Here is a 15,743-nt window from a genome sequence, read left to right as displayed (position 1 = left end):
TGGACAGGACTGAAGCCACCTAGCATGCATGCACCCTCTGGGGGATCCATTAGCAAAGACCCCTCCTTTTCGCATCTTCACACGGCGCTGCCTCCGCCCTGCACGCTTACATCCTGGTGGCCTGGGGCCTCCGCCAGGGAACCACCAGCCCTCCGGCAGCCCTGCTGGGCGGTCGCCCCCGGTCTTCAGTGTCACTTTATTCTACTGCATCCTGCTCCTTCATTACCCAGTGAAACAGTGAGATCCACCTATTGTCTGTGCTGTCTCTTCTGTCTGCATATTTATCTATCACCTATTTTTCAAGGCCTTCTAGTTTTCCTGCAATATAACTCTTGGACAGTATTTTCCATGCTTGATGGCTTCAGACAGAAAACAGCGAGCCATTTTTCTTTAAAGTGTTTAAATTGTTTCCAGAAGAATTCAGATAGCATACAACTTAATATTTTTGTTTTGCAGGGTAGGGGGAGATAAAATAATCTCTGTTTTACCAGACCCATCCTCCACTGCCTCCCGGCACAGAATGCGTGGCATCCCTACATCTTTGGGAGTGCATTTAGAGTTCCCCTCCACCCGCCCCAGGCACTGTTGCCTCACCGCATCCTGGTAGACTGTGGTTTCACCCAGACACGGAATTCCATTCAGCCCTGCCAGGGCATAGTGTCTACTAGGAAAAGTCCCACCAGAGTCGTGAACAGGATGAAAAGCACATGTTTTCACTTTGTTTTTGAAACAAATCAGATACTCACTCCCCCTAGCCGGCATGGGGAAGGCCACTTCCATCCTGAGAAAACAGATTTACAGGACTGGCCCCCGGGGCATTTCTGCTGGAGGAAGTGGTGAGCTGCTCAGATCGCAGCCTCGGGTCTCAGATGTCGGTTTGAATCACCCCTGCCCCACTCAAGGGTGAGGTCTGGCCACACCAGATAAATGGGCACCGTGACCCGGACCCTGGGCATCCTGGCCTCTGCTGCCCTTGGTGTTTCAGACACACGTGTCCGTTCTCACCACTGACTGCACCACCCCCCTCAGCTGGCCCCACAGGCTGGCCCAGGTGGTCCCACCGCTGGTTCCCTACCTGTGTCTTTCCGGCTGGGTTGCCAGCAGCTCTGTCTGCTGTTCATCTCTGTCCTCAAAGATGAGCCAGGCGGCGGAAGTTTAGGTTCAGTGATGCTGAAGACTCAGTGACTGTGTCACTGGTGGGGCTTTTAAAAGTTTTGTGTTGTTTTCATTGAGGTGACAGAAGTTCAGTTCAGTTCAGTCGCTCAGTTGTGTTCGACTCTTGGTGACCCCATGGACTGCAGCACGCCAGGCTTCCCTGTCCCTCACCAACTCCTGGAGCTTATTCAAACTCATGTCCATTGAGTCGGTGATGTCATCCAACCATCTCATCCTTTGTCGTCCCCTTCTCCTCCCACCTTCAATCTTTCCTAGCATCAGGGTCTTTTCCAATGAGTCAGTTCTTCTCATCAGGTGGCCAAAGCATTGGAGTTTCAGCTTCAGCATCAGTCCTTCCAATGAATATTCAGGACTGATCTCCTTTAGGATGGACTGGTTGGATCTCCTTGCAGTCCAAGGGACCCTCAAGAGTCTTCTCCAACACCACAGTTCAAAAGCATCAATTCTTCGGTGCTCAGGTTCTTTTTTGTCCAACTCTCACACCCATACATGACCGCTGGAAAAACCATAGCTTTTAACTAGATGGACCTTTGTGGGCAAAGTAATGTCTCTGCTTTTTAATATGCTGCCTAGGTTGGTCATAGCTTTTCTTCCAAGGAACAAGGGGTGACAGAGGCGGATTGTAAATCAGTTACAGCCAATCCTAGTCTGTCGGTGCCCAATTTATTTTTGACTTGAATTTTACTAATGAGTTTGCATCATTTATTTGATATATGATACTCCTTATTGGGCCAAATGAGGGGAATTCATAACTCAGGACCCTAGGGGGGCAGATAAGCACACAGCATCTACAAGTACATCCCTGAAGAGCAGTTACGGTTGTATTTGTTTATAATGAATGTATATTATAAAATATGGTCTTTAATTTCTTCTTTATAATGAATATTTGTTCTTTAATGGTACCTGCATTACAGTTTTTACCTTATGAGCTATGGGGCTTTGGTGAAGCAGATTAACAGGCCAGAAATGATCATGTCCATCCTAAGGCTCCTCTCCAGGGCTAGGACCCCGCACACCTGCAACTGCCCCCTGCCTCCACCCCTGTGTGTCTCTCATAGGCAGCCTGGTGGACGCGTCTGGCCGCATCCTGGTCCCTGGGATCTATGGGCATGTGGCTCCTGTTACAGAAGAGGAGAAGAGGGTATACGAGGCCATCGACCTGGACATGGAGGAGTACCGGAACAGCAGCCAGGTTAAGAAGTTCCTGTTTGACACCAAGGTAGGTCACGCCTCGACAGGTAATCTGAAAGAGGAATGCTGAGAACCCATGCTTTCCCAGTGCTTGGTTTGCCGTGCACTGCTGTTCTGCACATCTCAGAGCCGGGAGCATGCGCTCATGAGGGCAGGTTTCCCTTTCAGGGTCCTGTCCCAGGGTCAAGATCAGCCAGCCCTTTTCCTGGGGTCCGTCCGGCATGGGCATTGGGTGGCCTGACTCACAGCCGTGTGTTTCCAATCGGTTTATGAGACTCAACCCCATGCCAGCCTCAGCCAGTGAGTTGAGCCTCCTGTCTATTTAGAGGTTGAGATAGGCTGAGATTATTTCAGTTCCAAGATCCCTAATTGTTCTTTTTTTAAAATTTATTAAAAAAAAGACAAAACTAGAGCTTTAGGGTTTAATCTAAAAATTCTCCATCACTGCCTCAGTGTAGTAAATAAGCCCAGAGCCAAAAGCATTGGCTACTGGCAAATCTGGGCTTCCAAGGTGGTGCTAGTGGTAAAGAACCTGCCTGCCAGCGCAGGAGAGATAAGAGACATAGGTTCTATCCCTGGATTGGGAAGATCCCCTGGAGGAGGGCATGGCAATGCACTCCAGTACTCTTGCCTGGAGAATCCCACAGACAGAGTAGCTGTAGGGTCACAGAGTGGGACATGACTGAGTGACAGCACCCACACACTGGCCAATTTAGTTTTCTTTGTTTTCCCTTCTGCTTCTCCTCCTCCTTTTAAGAAACAAAAACCCGCTCGCCCCTCGCCCCTCCAGTGATGGGTCACTCTGGCTGGTTCCTGGGGAGGAACCTCCAGGGAAGGGAGGGACCCTGAACAGAAGTGGGGAGTTTATTATCATGAAGTGTATCTGTTCGCTCAGACTGGCTCTCTGGGGGCCACCGGCTTAAACGTCTGCAGATTTCTTTGATGGCTTCTGGAAAACAAAATGCATTTAGCACACAAGTGATCACTGGAATGCCTGGGGACAGAAATTTATAATTGAATCCCAGTTTTAACTGCAAACTTCAGAGCTGGCGCGATGAGGGGCTGTGGTCGGCAGAAGCGGCTCGGGCAGGTCTCGGGTCCTTGGGGAACTCCACCTGTACCTTCGTCCAGACCCGTCTCAGTAAGGAGGTGATAATTAGCTTGTCGTGAGCGGTGTCACAGACGTACAGAAACTGGTGACACAAGGATACCACTCAACCGGGTTTTAATGAAACATTTTTCTCTGTAATAAATAATTTTATCTCATAGGAGGAACTTCTAATGCACCTATGGAGGTACCCATCTCTTTCTATCCATGGGATCGAGGGTGCGTTTCATGAGCCTGGAGCCAAAACAGTCATTCCTGGCCGAGTCATAGGAAAATTCTCCATCCGTCTAGTCCCTCACATGGATATGTCTGTGGTGGAGACCCAGGTAACCGCGTGCCTAGTTCTGTGCTTCGTCCGAGTGCCGTGCACCACAGTGTAGGGGGCAGTTCAGTTGTTAGCACTGAAGTATCATTCTTTTTTCCAATAGAAAAGGGACTGGAACAAATGTCAAGAAACTGATAGAAATTTTTGTTTGGTGAAAATCTCTCTGCTCAATTATATGCAATTACATTAGTCAGATAAGCGACCATTTGTAGTTGGAGTGATGGGAAATTTTAAGATTAAATGGTAGACATGAAGGCAAGATTGGTTTTCCATCCAGATGGAGCAGCTAACTGCCTGTGGCTGGATTGAGCCGGAAAAATCTGCAGCCGCGGTCATCAGTTTGTCCGCGTTGTCTGAAATCCACTCTCTGAACGCAGCCATTTTAATGACAACGCTATCTGGCAGAGTTCAGTGTCTGAATTATCCACCAAGTGTCAGTTCGCTCAAGTTTAATGGAAAGTAGACTCTGAATAAATGCGCTCAGCAAACACCTCATCCCATCCCTTTCTGTCCCCATGTCATGTCCCTTTTATTGTTGATTGCATCCACACACTCCCTCCGTCCCCCCTTCCCTCCTCCCTCCTCTCCTCCCTCCCCTCCTCCCTCTTCCCTTCTCCCCGCCTCCCTCTGTTTTTGGACTTCCTGTCCCTCTTTCTACAACATATAGATTCCAGGAGGGCAGGGCCATCCTGCTTTTGCTCACAGCTGTGACCAGCTGGGTGCTGACCCAGCACCCAGAACGGTTCCTGCCACGGGACAGGTGTCCACTGACATCTGCTGAAGCCAAGAGTGGAAGGGTTTTTTTGTTCTGTTTTGTTTTTGCCGTGTCACATGGCATGTGGGATCTCAGTTCCCTGACCAGAGGTTGAACCCAGGCGCTCAGCAGTGAGAGCTTCGAGTCCCAACCCCTGGACCCCTGGGAGTTCCCTGGAAGGACTATTTCAGAGTCTGAAGTTACTCTCGGAGGATTTCCCTAGTAGCAGCTAACAGAGCCGAGGGAAGAGAAGGACACTGATGACAAGGCTTCTTCACAGCTTAGCTCAGAACTGCTCTCACTTCTGGGAAATTTCTAAATGTATCAGCTCAGTTCAGTTCAGTCGCTCAGTCATGTCAGACTCTTTGTGACCCCATGAATTGTAGCGCGCCAGGCCTCCCTGTCCATTACCGACTCCCGGAGTTCACCCACACCCACGTCCATTGAGTCAGTGATGCCATCCATCCATCTCATCCTCTGTCGTTCCCTTCTCCTCCTGCCCCCAATCCCTCCCAGCATCAGAGTCTTCCAATGAGTCAACTCTTCACATGAGGTGGCCAAAGTACTGGAGTTCAGCTTTAGCATTGTTCTTTCCGAAGAACACCCAGGACTGATCTCCTTTAGAATGGACTGGTTGGATCTCCTTGCAGTCCAAGCGACTCTCAAGAGTCTTCTCCAACACCACAGTTCAAAAGCATCAATTCTTTGGCACTCAGCTTTCTTCACAGTCCAACTCTCACATTCATATATGACTACTGGAAAAACCATAGCCTTGACTAGATGGAATTTTGTTGGCAAAGTAATGTGTTCCCCAAATAGTCATGAAGGTACTGATAAGTCCAAAGAGGGCAATCAGTCATCAGATGAAGTTATACTTGCATTATGTTTCATAACTAACAAAATTCCAAATAATCAGATGCTAACAGACATCGTGCTGAGGATAGGTTGGGGCGGGGCTGGACTTGGAGAGTCTAGGGGAGGAAGGGGAGTGAGACCCAGTGTTGCTTTCATTGGATGAAGCCCCCCGCTTACCCCCCAATCCTGGAGAGCCTGCTCACTCCAGGCCGGCCCTCCAGAAGACCTCAGGCAAAGCGCAAAATACTCAAATTTGTTGGGCTGAGGTTTAATTCGTTTCCTGATGAGAGATGACTGTGCATTCATAGTATGAGAGAATTACTTGAAGGTTTCTCTTACACCTGAAAATGTTACCTTTCAGGTGAAGCAGCATCTTGAATACATATTCTCCAAAAGAAACAGCTCCAACCAGATGACTGTTTCCATGGCACTGGGACTGCACCCGTGGATCGCAAATATCAGCGACCATCAGTATCTTGCAGCAAAAAGAGCCATCAAAACAGGTTGGGCTTAAGATATTTTGAGTTGCCAGTTTACCGTGGGGGGTGGTGCCTAGTGGAGCAGTGGATAAGGCAGGTGAGATTAAAGCCTCAGTGTCATCGTCCTTTTTCTATGGGCTGTATTAGCATGCACAATGCTCTGTCTCGTGAGTCTTCCCTATCATCTTTCCCATTTTACAAATAAGGCCCGAAGAGACAAAGTAATTTGCTGAAGGGCACCCAGCTATTAGTGGAAAAGCCAGCATTTAAGCTCACTAGGAGACTTGAATTTTGGGGAAAATGATGGACGTGAAAACCTCCAGTGCTCATGGAAATGATGGGAGTGTGGAAATAGCCGCTCAGTCATGTCTGACTGTTTGGGACCCCATGGACTACAGCCCACCAGGCTCCTCTGTCCATGGGATTTTCCAGGCAAGAATACTGGAGTGGGTTGCCATTTCCTTCTCCAAGAGATCTTCCTGACCCAGGAAATGATGACTAATATTTAAAAACATCCTTTTAAAGGCACAGCTGAAGCTGCATGAAAGTAAAGGAAATCCTCTGGGATTAAACATGAAGCAGCTAAGATTTAGTGGAATGAGCAAGCTGACACCAGGCTGCCCAGGAATTTGCTCTTCCTGGTCACAAGGCGCTTTGGGTATTAATGGTCTTAGGGCATCAGGAAGCAGAAAACTAGACCCTCTACATAAGGCAGGGCGTTCTCCAGGAGCCAGGCTCATCCTGGAGGGATGTGTATGTGTGTAAGCTTGACCCTCCTTGCTTGGGTTTTGGGTGAACACAGGGTCCCCCCATGAGAATGTTTACCCATGGACTCATCTTGGCATGGGTTTGGATCTCTAATTCCCACCATGTATGGTCTTGTTCTTCCAAAGCCCTAGCTGGACTGCCTGGCTGGAGCAAACAGGCCCAAGGCAGGAACATGAGCTTCCACTGAAGCAGCTTCCTGGATATGAGCTCCTTGTACAAAATCACAAAACACATGAGAAGCTCAATTCCAGCCCATCTGTATCTAAAACCAGCAGTCCTTCTCCAGAAATACGGAGTAGCTTTATTTGTAATTTCCTCCGTGGCACCTCTTTTGACTTTCATATTCACAGGATCCTGTGAGTAGTGAGCAGGGGACACGTGTCTGGGCCCTGGCTGCTGGGGGAGAAGGAATAGCCAGCCTTTTTTCAACAGGAATGGGACACTGCCAACAATTACAAAATTCGGGGCTCTCCTAAAGGCAGGGCGGCCTTGGGGGTCTGTCCAAATGTGCGATGGGAAGACGCTGACACTTGTTTATACACAGAGGGGCCTTGGGGCATGCCCCTCATGATGGCGAGATGGAACTTGGGGTCCAGACCTCCTTGGTGCCCTCACTCTCTACCAGGATGGTCAGTCCAGGGACACAGACATTAACCATCACAGGACGAGTCCAAAACTGAGAGCTACATAATCGTCCCCGCTGCCGAGTGAAGAAAAACGGAGGAAGGGTTAGGAAGATAAAGGAACTGCCACTGAAGAGAGGCGTGTGATTGAAATGTCAAGGCCTGACCTACTCTTGCAGGGAAGCTTAGGCAACTTAGGGCCCGTCTATGTTCTGGACCATTCTGCTAACAACGTCCACTGTCTTTATTCACCTTCACACCTTGCTCTGTGGATAAGGAAGTCCTGGGGCAGATTCTTTTCTGTGGTTTTGCTTTGTTTTTCATTTCTGCTCTGTCACCAGCAACTTGTCCTCTAGCCTGGAAGGTCTGAACTCATCTCTTTCTAGACCTTAGGATATCCATTAATACCACTTCCTGGAGTACCTTGCAACACCTACCGTCTTACTTGGGTTTCTTTTACCTTGGGCGTGGCGTATCTCTTCATGGCTGCTCCAGCAAAGCGCAGCCATTGCTCCTTACCTTGGATGAGGGGTATCTCCTCACTGCCGCCCTTCCTGACCTTCAACGTGGGATAGCTCCTCTAGGCCCTCCTGCGCCTGCACAGCCACGGCTCCTTGGACATGGGGTTGGTCCTCCCGGCCACCACCCCTGGCCTCAGGCGTGGGGGCATGGGCTAGCTCCTCCCTGCCGCCGCCCTTGACCTCAGATGCAGGGTAACTTCTCTCGTCGCCACCCCTGACCTCGGAGGCTGGGTATCTCCTCTCAGCCACTGCCCTTGACCTCGGACGTGGGGTAACTCCTCTTGGCGGCCACCCTTCGGGCATGGGGTCCACCTGGCTTCTGCCCCTGACCTTGGATGTGGGGTGGCTCTTCTCAGCCGTGCTTAGCATGCCGGTTGCAGCCGCCTGTGCTTTAGCGCGCCGGTCACACAGCCTTGTCTAACTCAATGAAACTAAGCCATGCCCGTGGGGCAACCCAAGATGGGCAGGTCATGGTGGAGAGATCTGACAGAATGTGGTCCACTGGAGAAGGGAATGGCAAACCGCTTCAGTATTCTTGCCTTGAGAACCCCATGAACAGTATGAAAAGGCAAAATGATAGGATACTGAAAGAGAAACTCCCCAGGTCAGTAGGTGCCCAATATGCTACTGGAGATCAGTGGAGAAATGACTCCAGAAAGAATGAAGGGATGGAGCCAAAGCAAAAAGAATACCCAGCTGTGGATGTGACTGGTGATAGAAGCAAGGTCCAATGCTGTAAAGAGCAATATTGCATAGGAACCTGGAATGTCAGGTCCATGAATCAAGGCAAATTGGAAGTGGTCAGGCAGGAGATGGCAAGAGTGAATGTTGACATTCTAGGAATCAGCAAACTAAAATGGACTGGAATAGGTGAATTTAACTCAGATGACCATTATATCTACTACTGCGGGCAGGAATCCCTCAAAAGAAATGGAATAGCCATCATGGTCAACCAAAGAGTCCGAAATGCAGTACTTGGATGCAATCTCAAAAACGACAGAATGATCTCTGTTTGTTTCCAAGGCAAACCATTCAATATCACAGTAATCCAAGTCTATGCCCCAACCAGTAATGCTGAAGAAGCTGAAGTTGAACGGTTCTATGAAGACCTACAAGACCTTTTAGAACTAACACCCAAAAAAGATGTCCTTTTCATTATAAGGGACTGGAATACAAAGGTAGGAAGTCAGGAAACACCTTGAGTAACAGGCAAATTTGGCCTTGGAGTACGGAATGAAGCAGGGCAAAGACTAATAGAGTTTTGCCAAGAAAATGCACTGGTCATAGCAAACACCCTCTTCCAACAACACAAGAGAAGACTCTACACATGGACATCACCAGATGGTCAACACCAAAATCAGATTGATTATATTCTTTGCAGCCAAAGATGGAGAAGCTCTATACAGTCAGCAAAAACAAGACCAGGAGCTCTGACTGTGGCTCAGACCATGAACTCCTTATTGCCAAATTCAGACTTAAATTGAAGAAAGTAGGGAAAACCACTAGACCATTCAGGTATGACCTAAATCAAATCCCTTATGATTATACAGTGGAAGTGAGAAATAGATTTAAGGGACTAGATCTGATAGATAGAGTGCCTAATGAACTATGGACTGAGGTTTGTGACATTGTACAGGAGACAGGGATCAAGACCATCCCCATGGAAAAGAAATGCAAAAAAGCAAAATGGCTGTCTGGGGAGGCCTTACAAATAGCTGTGAAAAGAAGAGAAGTGAAAAGCAAAGGAGAAAAGGAAAGATATAAGCATCTGAATGCAGAGTTCCAAAGAATAGCAAGAAGAGATAAGAAAGCCTTCCTCAGTGATTAATGCAAAGAAATAGAGGAAAACAACAGAATGGGAAAGACCAGAGGTCTCTTCAAGAAAATCAGAGATACCAAAGGAACATTTCATGCAAAAATGGGCTCGATAAAGGACAGAAATGGTATGGACCTAACAGAAGCAGAAGATATTAAGAAGAGATGGCAAGAATACACAGAAGAACTGTACAAAAAAGAGCTTCAAGACCCAGATAATCATGATGGTGTGATCATTGACCTAGAGCCAGACATCCTGGAATGTGAAGTCAAGTGGGCCTTAGAAAGCATCACCACGAACAAAGCTAGTGAAGGTGATGGAATTCCAGTTGAGCTATTCCAAATCCTGCAAGATGATGCTGTGAAAGTGCTGCACTCAATATGCCAGCACATTTGGAAAACTCAGCAGTGGCCACAGAACTGGAAAAGGTCCGTTTTCATTCCAATCCCAAAGAAAGGCAATGCCAAAGAATGCTCAAACTACCACACAATTGCACTCATCTCACACGCTAGTAAAGTAATGCTCAAAATTCTCCAAGCCAGGCTTCAGTAATATGTGAACTGTGAACTTCCTGATGTGCAAGCTGGTTTTAGAAAAGGCAGAGGAACCAGAGATCAAATTACCAACATCCACTGGATCATGGAAAAAGCAAGAGAGTTCCAGAAAAACATCTATTTCTGCTTTATTGACCATGCTAAAGCCTTTGACTGTGTGGATCACAATAAACTGTGGAAAATTCTGAAAGAGATGGGAATACCAGACCACCTGATCTGCCTCTTGAGAAATTTGTATGCAGGTCAGGAAGCAACAGTTAGAACTGGACATGGAACAACAGACTGGTTCTAAATAGGAAAAGGAGTACGTCAAGGCTGTATATTGTCACCCTGTTTATATAACTTATATGCAGAGTACATCATGAGAAATGCTGGACTGGAAGAAGCACAAGCTGGAATCAAGATTGCCGGGAGAAATATCAATAACCTCAGATGTGCAGATGACACCACCCTTATGGCAGAAAGTGAAGAGGATCTAAAAAGCCTCCTGATGAAAGTGAAAGAAGAGAGTGAAAAAGTGGGCTTAAAGCTCAACATTCAGAAAAAGAAGATCATGGCATCTGGTCCCATCACTTCATGGGAAATAGATGGGGAAACAGTGCAAACAGTGTCAGACTTTATTTTTCTGGGCTCCAAAATCACTGCAGATGGTGACTGCAGCCATGAAATTAAAAGACGCTTACCTCTTGGAAGGAAAGTTATGACCAACCTAGATAGCATATTCAAAAGCAGAGACATTACTTTGCCAACAAAGGTCTGTCTAGTCAAGGCTGTGGTTTTTCCTGTGGTCATGTATGGATGTGAGAATTGGACTGTGAAGAAGGCTGAGCGCCGAAGAATTGATGCTTTTGAACTGTGGTGTTGGAGAAGACTCTTGAGAGTCCCTTGGACTGCAAGGAGATCCAACCAGTCCATTCTGAAGGAGATCAGCCCTGGGATTTCTTTGGAAGGAATGATGCTGAAGCTGAAACTCCAGTACTTTGGCCACCTCATGCAAAGAGTTGACTTATTGGAAAAGACCCTGATGCTGGGAGGGATTGGGGGCAAGAGGAGAAGGGGACGACAGAGGATGAGATGGCTGGATGGCATCACTGACTCGATGGACGTGAGTCTGAGTGAACTCCGGGAGTTGGTGATGGACAGGGAGGCCTGGCGTGCTGCGATTCATGGGGTTGCAAAGAGTCGGACACGACTGAGGGACTGATCTGATCTGATCTGATCTGGAGTACCTTGAAAGTTGAGTACACAAACACTGAGATATTCAGGTAATAGTTAAGTACAGCTATTTATTTATATGTTGATTACAAATAAAAATAAAAACAAAAGAAGTCCCACTTTCCCAATAGTTAATTCATGTAGCAACAATAAAAGTGGGTACACAATCTCATGGTACTCCTGCTAAAAATACATGACTTTTTCCGATCATGAGAAAGCATCAGACAAAGTTAATCAGGAGGACATTTTATACAGCAACCGATCAGCACTGTACAAGAGGGTCCGGTTCAGAGAGGAACAAATCTGTCACAAGCCAGAGGGGACTCAAAAGTGATGACAAAATGCATTGTGGGAGTCTGGGCTCAACCTGGAACAAAAAAAGGGGAAACGTGGTATAATTCCCTTCCGGCCTGAGTCTAGCTATTAATAACAATGTTACCCCAATGTTAATTTCCTATTGTTGATAAATACACAGTGGTTGTATGTTAATGTTAGGAAAAGTAAAGGATATATGGGAACTAGGTACTAATTTTTGCAACTTCTCTGTAAGTATAAAATTAGTTCAAAATAAAAACCATTTAAAATACATTAAAATTTTTTTCAACACTTATTTATTTTGGGCTGTGCTGGGTGTTTGTTGCTGCTAGGACTACCCTCTAGTTGCGGTGGGAGGGCTGTGCACTGTGGCAGCTTCTCCCATGGTGGAGAATGAGCTCCAGGTGAGCGGGGTCTAAAGCAGAGGCTCGGTAGTTGTGGTCTCCGGGCCTAGTTGCTCTGTGGCACGTGGGATCTTCCTGTACCAGGCACTGAACGTGTGTTTCCTGCATTGGCAGGCGGATTGTCTTTACCACTGAGCCCCCGGGGAAGCCCCTAAAATATATATATATTTTAAGTACATAACTGTAAGGAAGACAACTGTGGTTTTCTTCTTGACTCTTTTGATGATTTTAGAATGTACATTATGTGGAATCAAGAAGCTTTTTATCCCAAATATCAAATTTTTAATGATTTTTTTTTTTTTTTTAAGGAAAGACAAAGTAAGCAGTACATTCGAGAAGATTACTTGGGGTGGTCTCGCCATTGTTTTATTCAATGCCTGCCTGTCCTGCATTTCAGTGTTTGGGACAGAGCCAGATATGATCCGGGATGGGTCAACCATACCCATCGCCAAGATCCTTCAGGACACCACCCAGAAGAGTGTGATAATGCTGCCGCTGGGCGCTGTGGATGACGGAGAGCACTCTCAGAATGAGAAGATCAACAGGTGAGTGGACCCCGTGGGTGCTGGTGGCTCCCTGCACAAGCCGGGGGTCTCCACACTGCTGACCCCAGACAGGCTGCATCCTCTGGTTCAAATGTGCATCATCAAGGCTTCCTGTTTAAATTATAGACCCCTTTTCCTCTGTCATTTGAGCAGGAGTAACAGTGTCTCTTATTTCTTTTGTTAGGTGGAACTACATAGAGGGATCCAAATTATTTGCTGCCTTTTTCCTAGAGATGGCAAAGCTGCATTCATCATGGTAGGAACCTTCCAGTGTCGGTCTTAATTGCTAAGAGATTCCCCTCTCACATGACCCTGGGCAAGAACAGAATCTACATATCCAGAGAGTTTTGCTCTTGAAAATAATGTTTCCCCTCCCGTTTTAGAGTGTCCCTGGACTTTTGGACCAGTAATAAAGTATCTCTGAGGCACAGACGGTGGACATGGTTTAATGTCGCTGCTGCACGCCTTTCTGAAGTCACAGCCACCTTGGACAAGTTGCTTTCCCACGCCCTGCTGCAGCCCTCTCTGGCTTGGGCTTGCGGTGCCCTTCAGGGCGAAGACAAGCCTCTGACTACGTTCTCTGCTTGCAGTTCCATTGGTGTAGTCCCGGTTTGTGTTCCGGGCCGCTAAGTGCTCAAGAGACACAATCATTCCACCCACCGACTGTCCATCCTATGTCACCCTTGCTCTTACCATACGTCTTTCTCTTGTTGATAAATGTGTTGGTCTCCTGCATTGACTACTATGATTCTCCTGTGGGTTCCCCGTGAGAGGAGTTACTAAAACGTGTTCATGTGCTAAGCTGCTTCAGTTGTGTCCAACTCCTTGCTACCCCATGGACTGTAGCCCACCAGGCTCCTCATCCATGTGATTTTCCCAGGCAAGAATACTGGTGAAAGTGAGTTACTCAGTCGTGTCTGACTCTTTTTGACCCCATGGACTGTATAGTCCACAGAATTCTCCAGGTCAGGATACTGGAGTGGGTAGCCGTTCCCTCTCCAGGGGATCTTCCCAACCCAGGGATCGAATCCAGGTCTCCCAAATTGCAGGCAGATTCTTTACCAGCTGAGCCACCAGGGAAGCCAAAAAATAAGAGAGTCTCAGGTGGGTTGTAAATAACACACCACGCTACCTTCCCCTAGAGCAGGGAGAGGTGACCTAAGAATACTGGAGTGATTGCCATTTCCTCCTCCAGGGGATCTTCCAGACCCAGGAATCAAACCCACGTATCTTATGCCTCCTACACTGGCAGGAGGTTCTTTACCATAGCGCCATCTGGGAAGCTCAACTACAGCATGGTACCACCTTAACCTCGTTCCCCTTTTCCTTCTTCAAAACTGCTGAGATGGAAATGATCAGTGGGATCATGCCCCCTGGGATTCCTTGGGTGAAGACGAGTGTGTTTGAAATTCTGAGCCTCTTTACCTGATGCCAGCTTGCTGCCCCTCTTGCATCCCGATCTTCCTTCCTGCCCCTCCAATAAAGGCCTGCCTTCTCTTCAGCATCTGTGCACATGTGAATTTGCCACCGCAGAATTCATCCTGATAGGATTTTTCTCACCCAGCTGGAACTTTACTCAATGACTACATCTAAATTGCTCAAAGCTCTTAATAGCATCAGTTTTAGATAGAGAACTAATCAACCCTGACATCAGTAACACAGTCTAAATTTAAATCCATCAGCCAATGCATTAATCATTAATCATTTCAGTTAACCATCTTGTTTGGCTTGATTGGATTTGATGGTGTAAACAAACAAAAAAATTGCAATTTTTCTACAGTCAAGCATATGTAAACAAGCCGATTTAATCTTTATAAATTCATTATTTAAATCACATTGAGAAGGATTTAAGGGTTTATTAAAAAATGTTTCTCTTATAATTCTAAATAAAAAATAAGCATAACACATCTCACTGCTTCATGGGTTCTTGAAATGTCAGTTTTAAAACTTCTGCCCCTCATTTTGGAGAAGGCAATGGCACCCCACTCCAGTACTCCTGCCTGGAAAATCCCATGGATGGAGGAGCCTGGTAGGCTGCAGTCCATGGGGTCGCTATGAGTCGGATACAACTGAGCGACTTCACTTTCACTTTTCACTTTCATGCATTGGAGAAGGAAATGGCAACCCACTCCAGTACTCTTGCCTGGAGAATCCCAGGGATGGGGGAGCCTGGTGGGCTGCCATCTATGGGGTTGCACAGAGTCGGACATGACTGAAGTGCCTTAGCAGCAGTAGCAGCTGCTCATGTAACATGGCTGGACCCAAGGGCCAGTAATTCAGCCTGTCCTGACCCGCATCACAGATGTGGGACCCAGGTGAGGCGCTGGGCGGGAGCACTCTTCCTCTGATGCTACTGCTGCTGCTTGAGGACATTTAAATGCTAATTGTTGGGACTTCCTGTGGGTCCAGTGGGTAGGACGCCCACTCCCAACGCAGGGGACCTGGGTTTGACCCCTGGTCAGGGAACTAGATCTCACATGCCATGATGAAGGCCCAGCACAGCCAAATAAAGACAAATAAATTAAAAAAAATTATTGCTAGCTGTTAAGGACTGGCAGGTGTTTGATATTCTTTCCTATTAAGCTTGGTTTATGCTCACCAGTTTACACTGTGTCTTCTAACACCTTGGATTTTGTGGGACCTACCTGGTGTATTTCACAGAGTTCCCAACAACTAAATATACAAGAAGTTTATGATGGCAATTTGTGTTTTGTAAAAATATTTAAAAATGTATCACAGCTACACTGGGTCTCCGCTGCTGTGCATGGGCCTGCTGTCTCTGAGGTACTCATCTCTGTACTTCACGGGTCCAGCGCAGTGCACTGCATACAGTAGGTGCTCAGTATTGCTTGCTGACATCGTCTTCTGGTTCTGCAGCTGCATTTTTGGGTTGTCCCTGGCCTGGACTTCTATTTTCATGCTCTCTGCCTCATGTTGTTCCTAGGTGAAACTGACTCTGGGGCAGCTAGTACTGGGGAAAGCACACGAAACAAGTCACGCTGGGGTGTTGCTGCTGTCAGCTCCTGTGTCTCCCGGGCTGCACTGGAGTCAGTGCATGGGGCCACACACCAGCTGCCCATGAGCCCCTCACGGC

At 47.3% G+C, this 15,743-nt stretch overlaps 1 protein-coding gene across 3 annotated transcripts in view; it reads left to right on the top strand.

Moving 5' to 3' along the window:
* Positions 1 to 14,150, top strand: part of CNDP1 (carnosine dipeptidase 1) — a 29,350-nt gene extending 15,200 nt beyond the window's left edge. For 2 of the 3 annotated variants that reach the window (XM_019987014.2, XM_019987012.2), the window contains exons 8-12: positions 2,235 to 2,395; positions 3,637 to 3,801; positions 5,771 to 5,912; positions 12,502 to 12,649; positions 12,834 to 14,150. In XM_019987014.2, coding sequence (XP_019842573.2) covers positions 2,235 to 2,395; positions 3,637 to 3,801; positions 5,771 to 5,912; positions 12,502 to 12,649; positions 12,834 to 12,909 — 692 coding nt within the window. In that variant the 3' untranslated portion in view covers positions 12,910 to 14,150. The remainder of the gene's footprint in view (positions 1 to 2,234; positions 2,396 to 3,636; positions 3,802 to 5,770; positions 5,913 to 12,501; positions 12,650 to 12,833) is intronic. The other variant, XM_019987013.2, reaches the window with a different exon arrangement.
* The last annotated feature ends 1,593 nt before the right edge of the window (positions 14,151 to 15,743 follow it).

The sequence above is a fragment of the Bos indicus genome, chromosome 24 (assembly GCF_029378745.1).
Source record: "Bos indicus isolate NIAB-ARS_2022 breed Sahiwal x Tharparkar chromosome 24, NIAB-ARS_B.indTharparkar_mat_pri_1.0, whole genome shotgun sequence".
Taxonomy (NCBI): domain Eukaryota; kingdom Metazoa; phylum Chordata; class Mammalia; order Artiodactyla; family Bovidae; genus Bos; species Bos indicus.
Note: the sequence above shows the minus strand (reverse complement) of the source record. Positions and strands in the feature narration are given on the sequence as shown.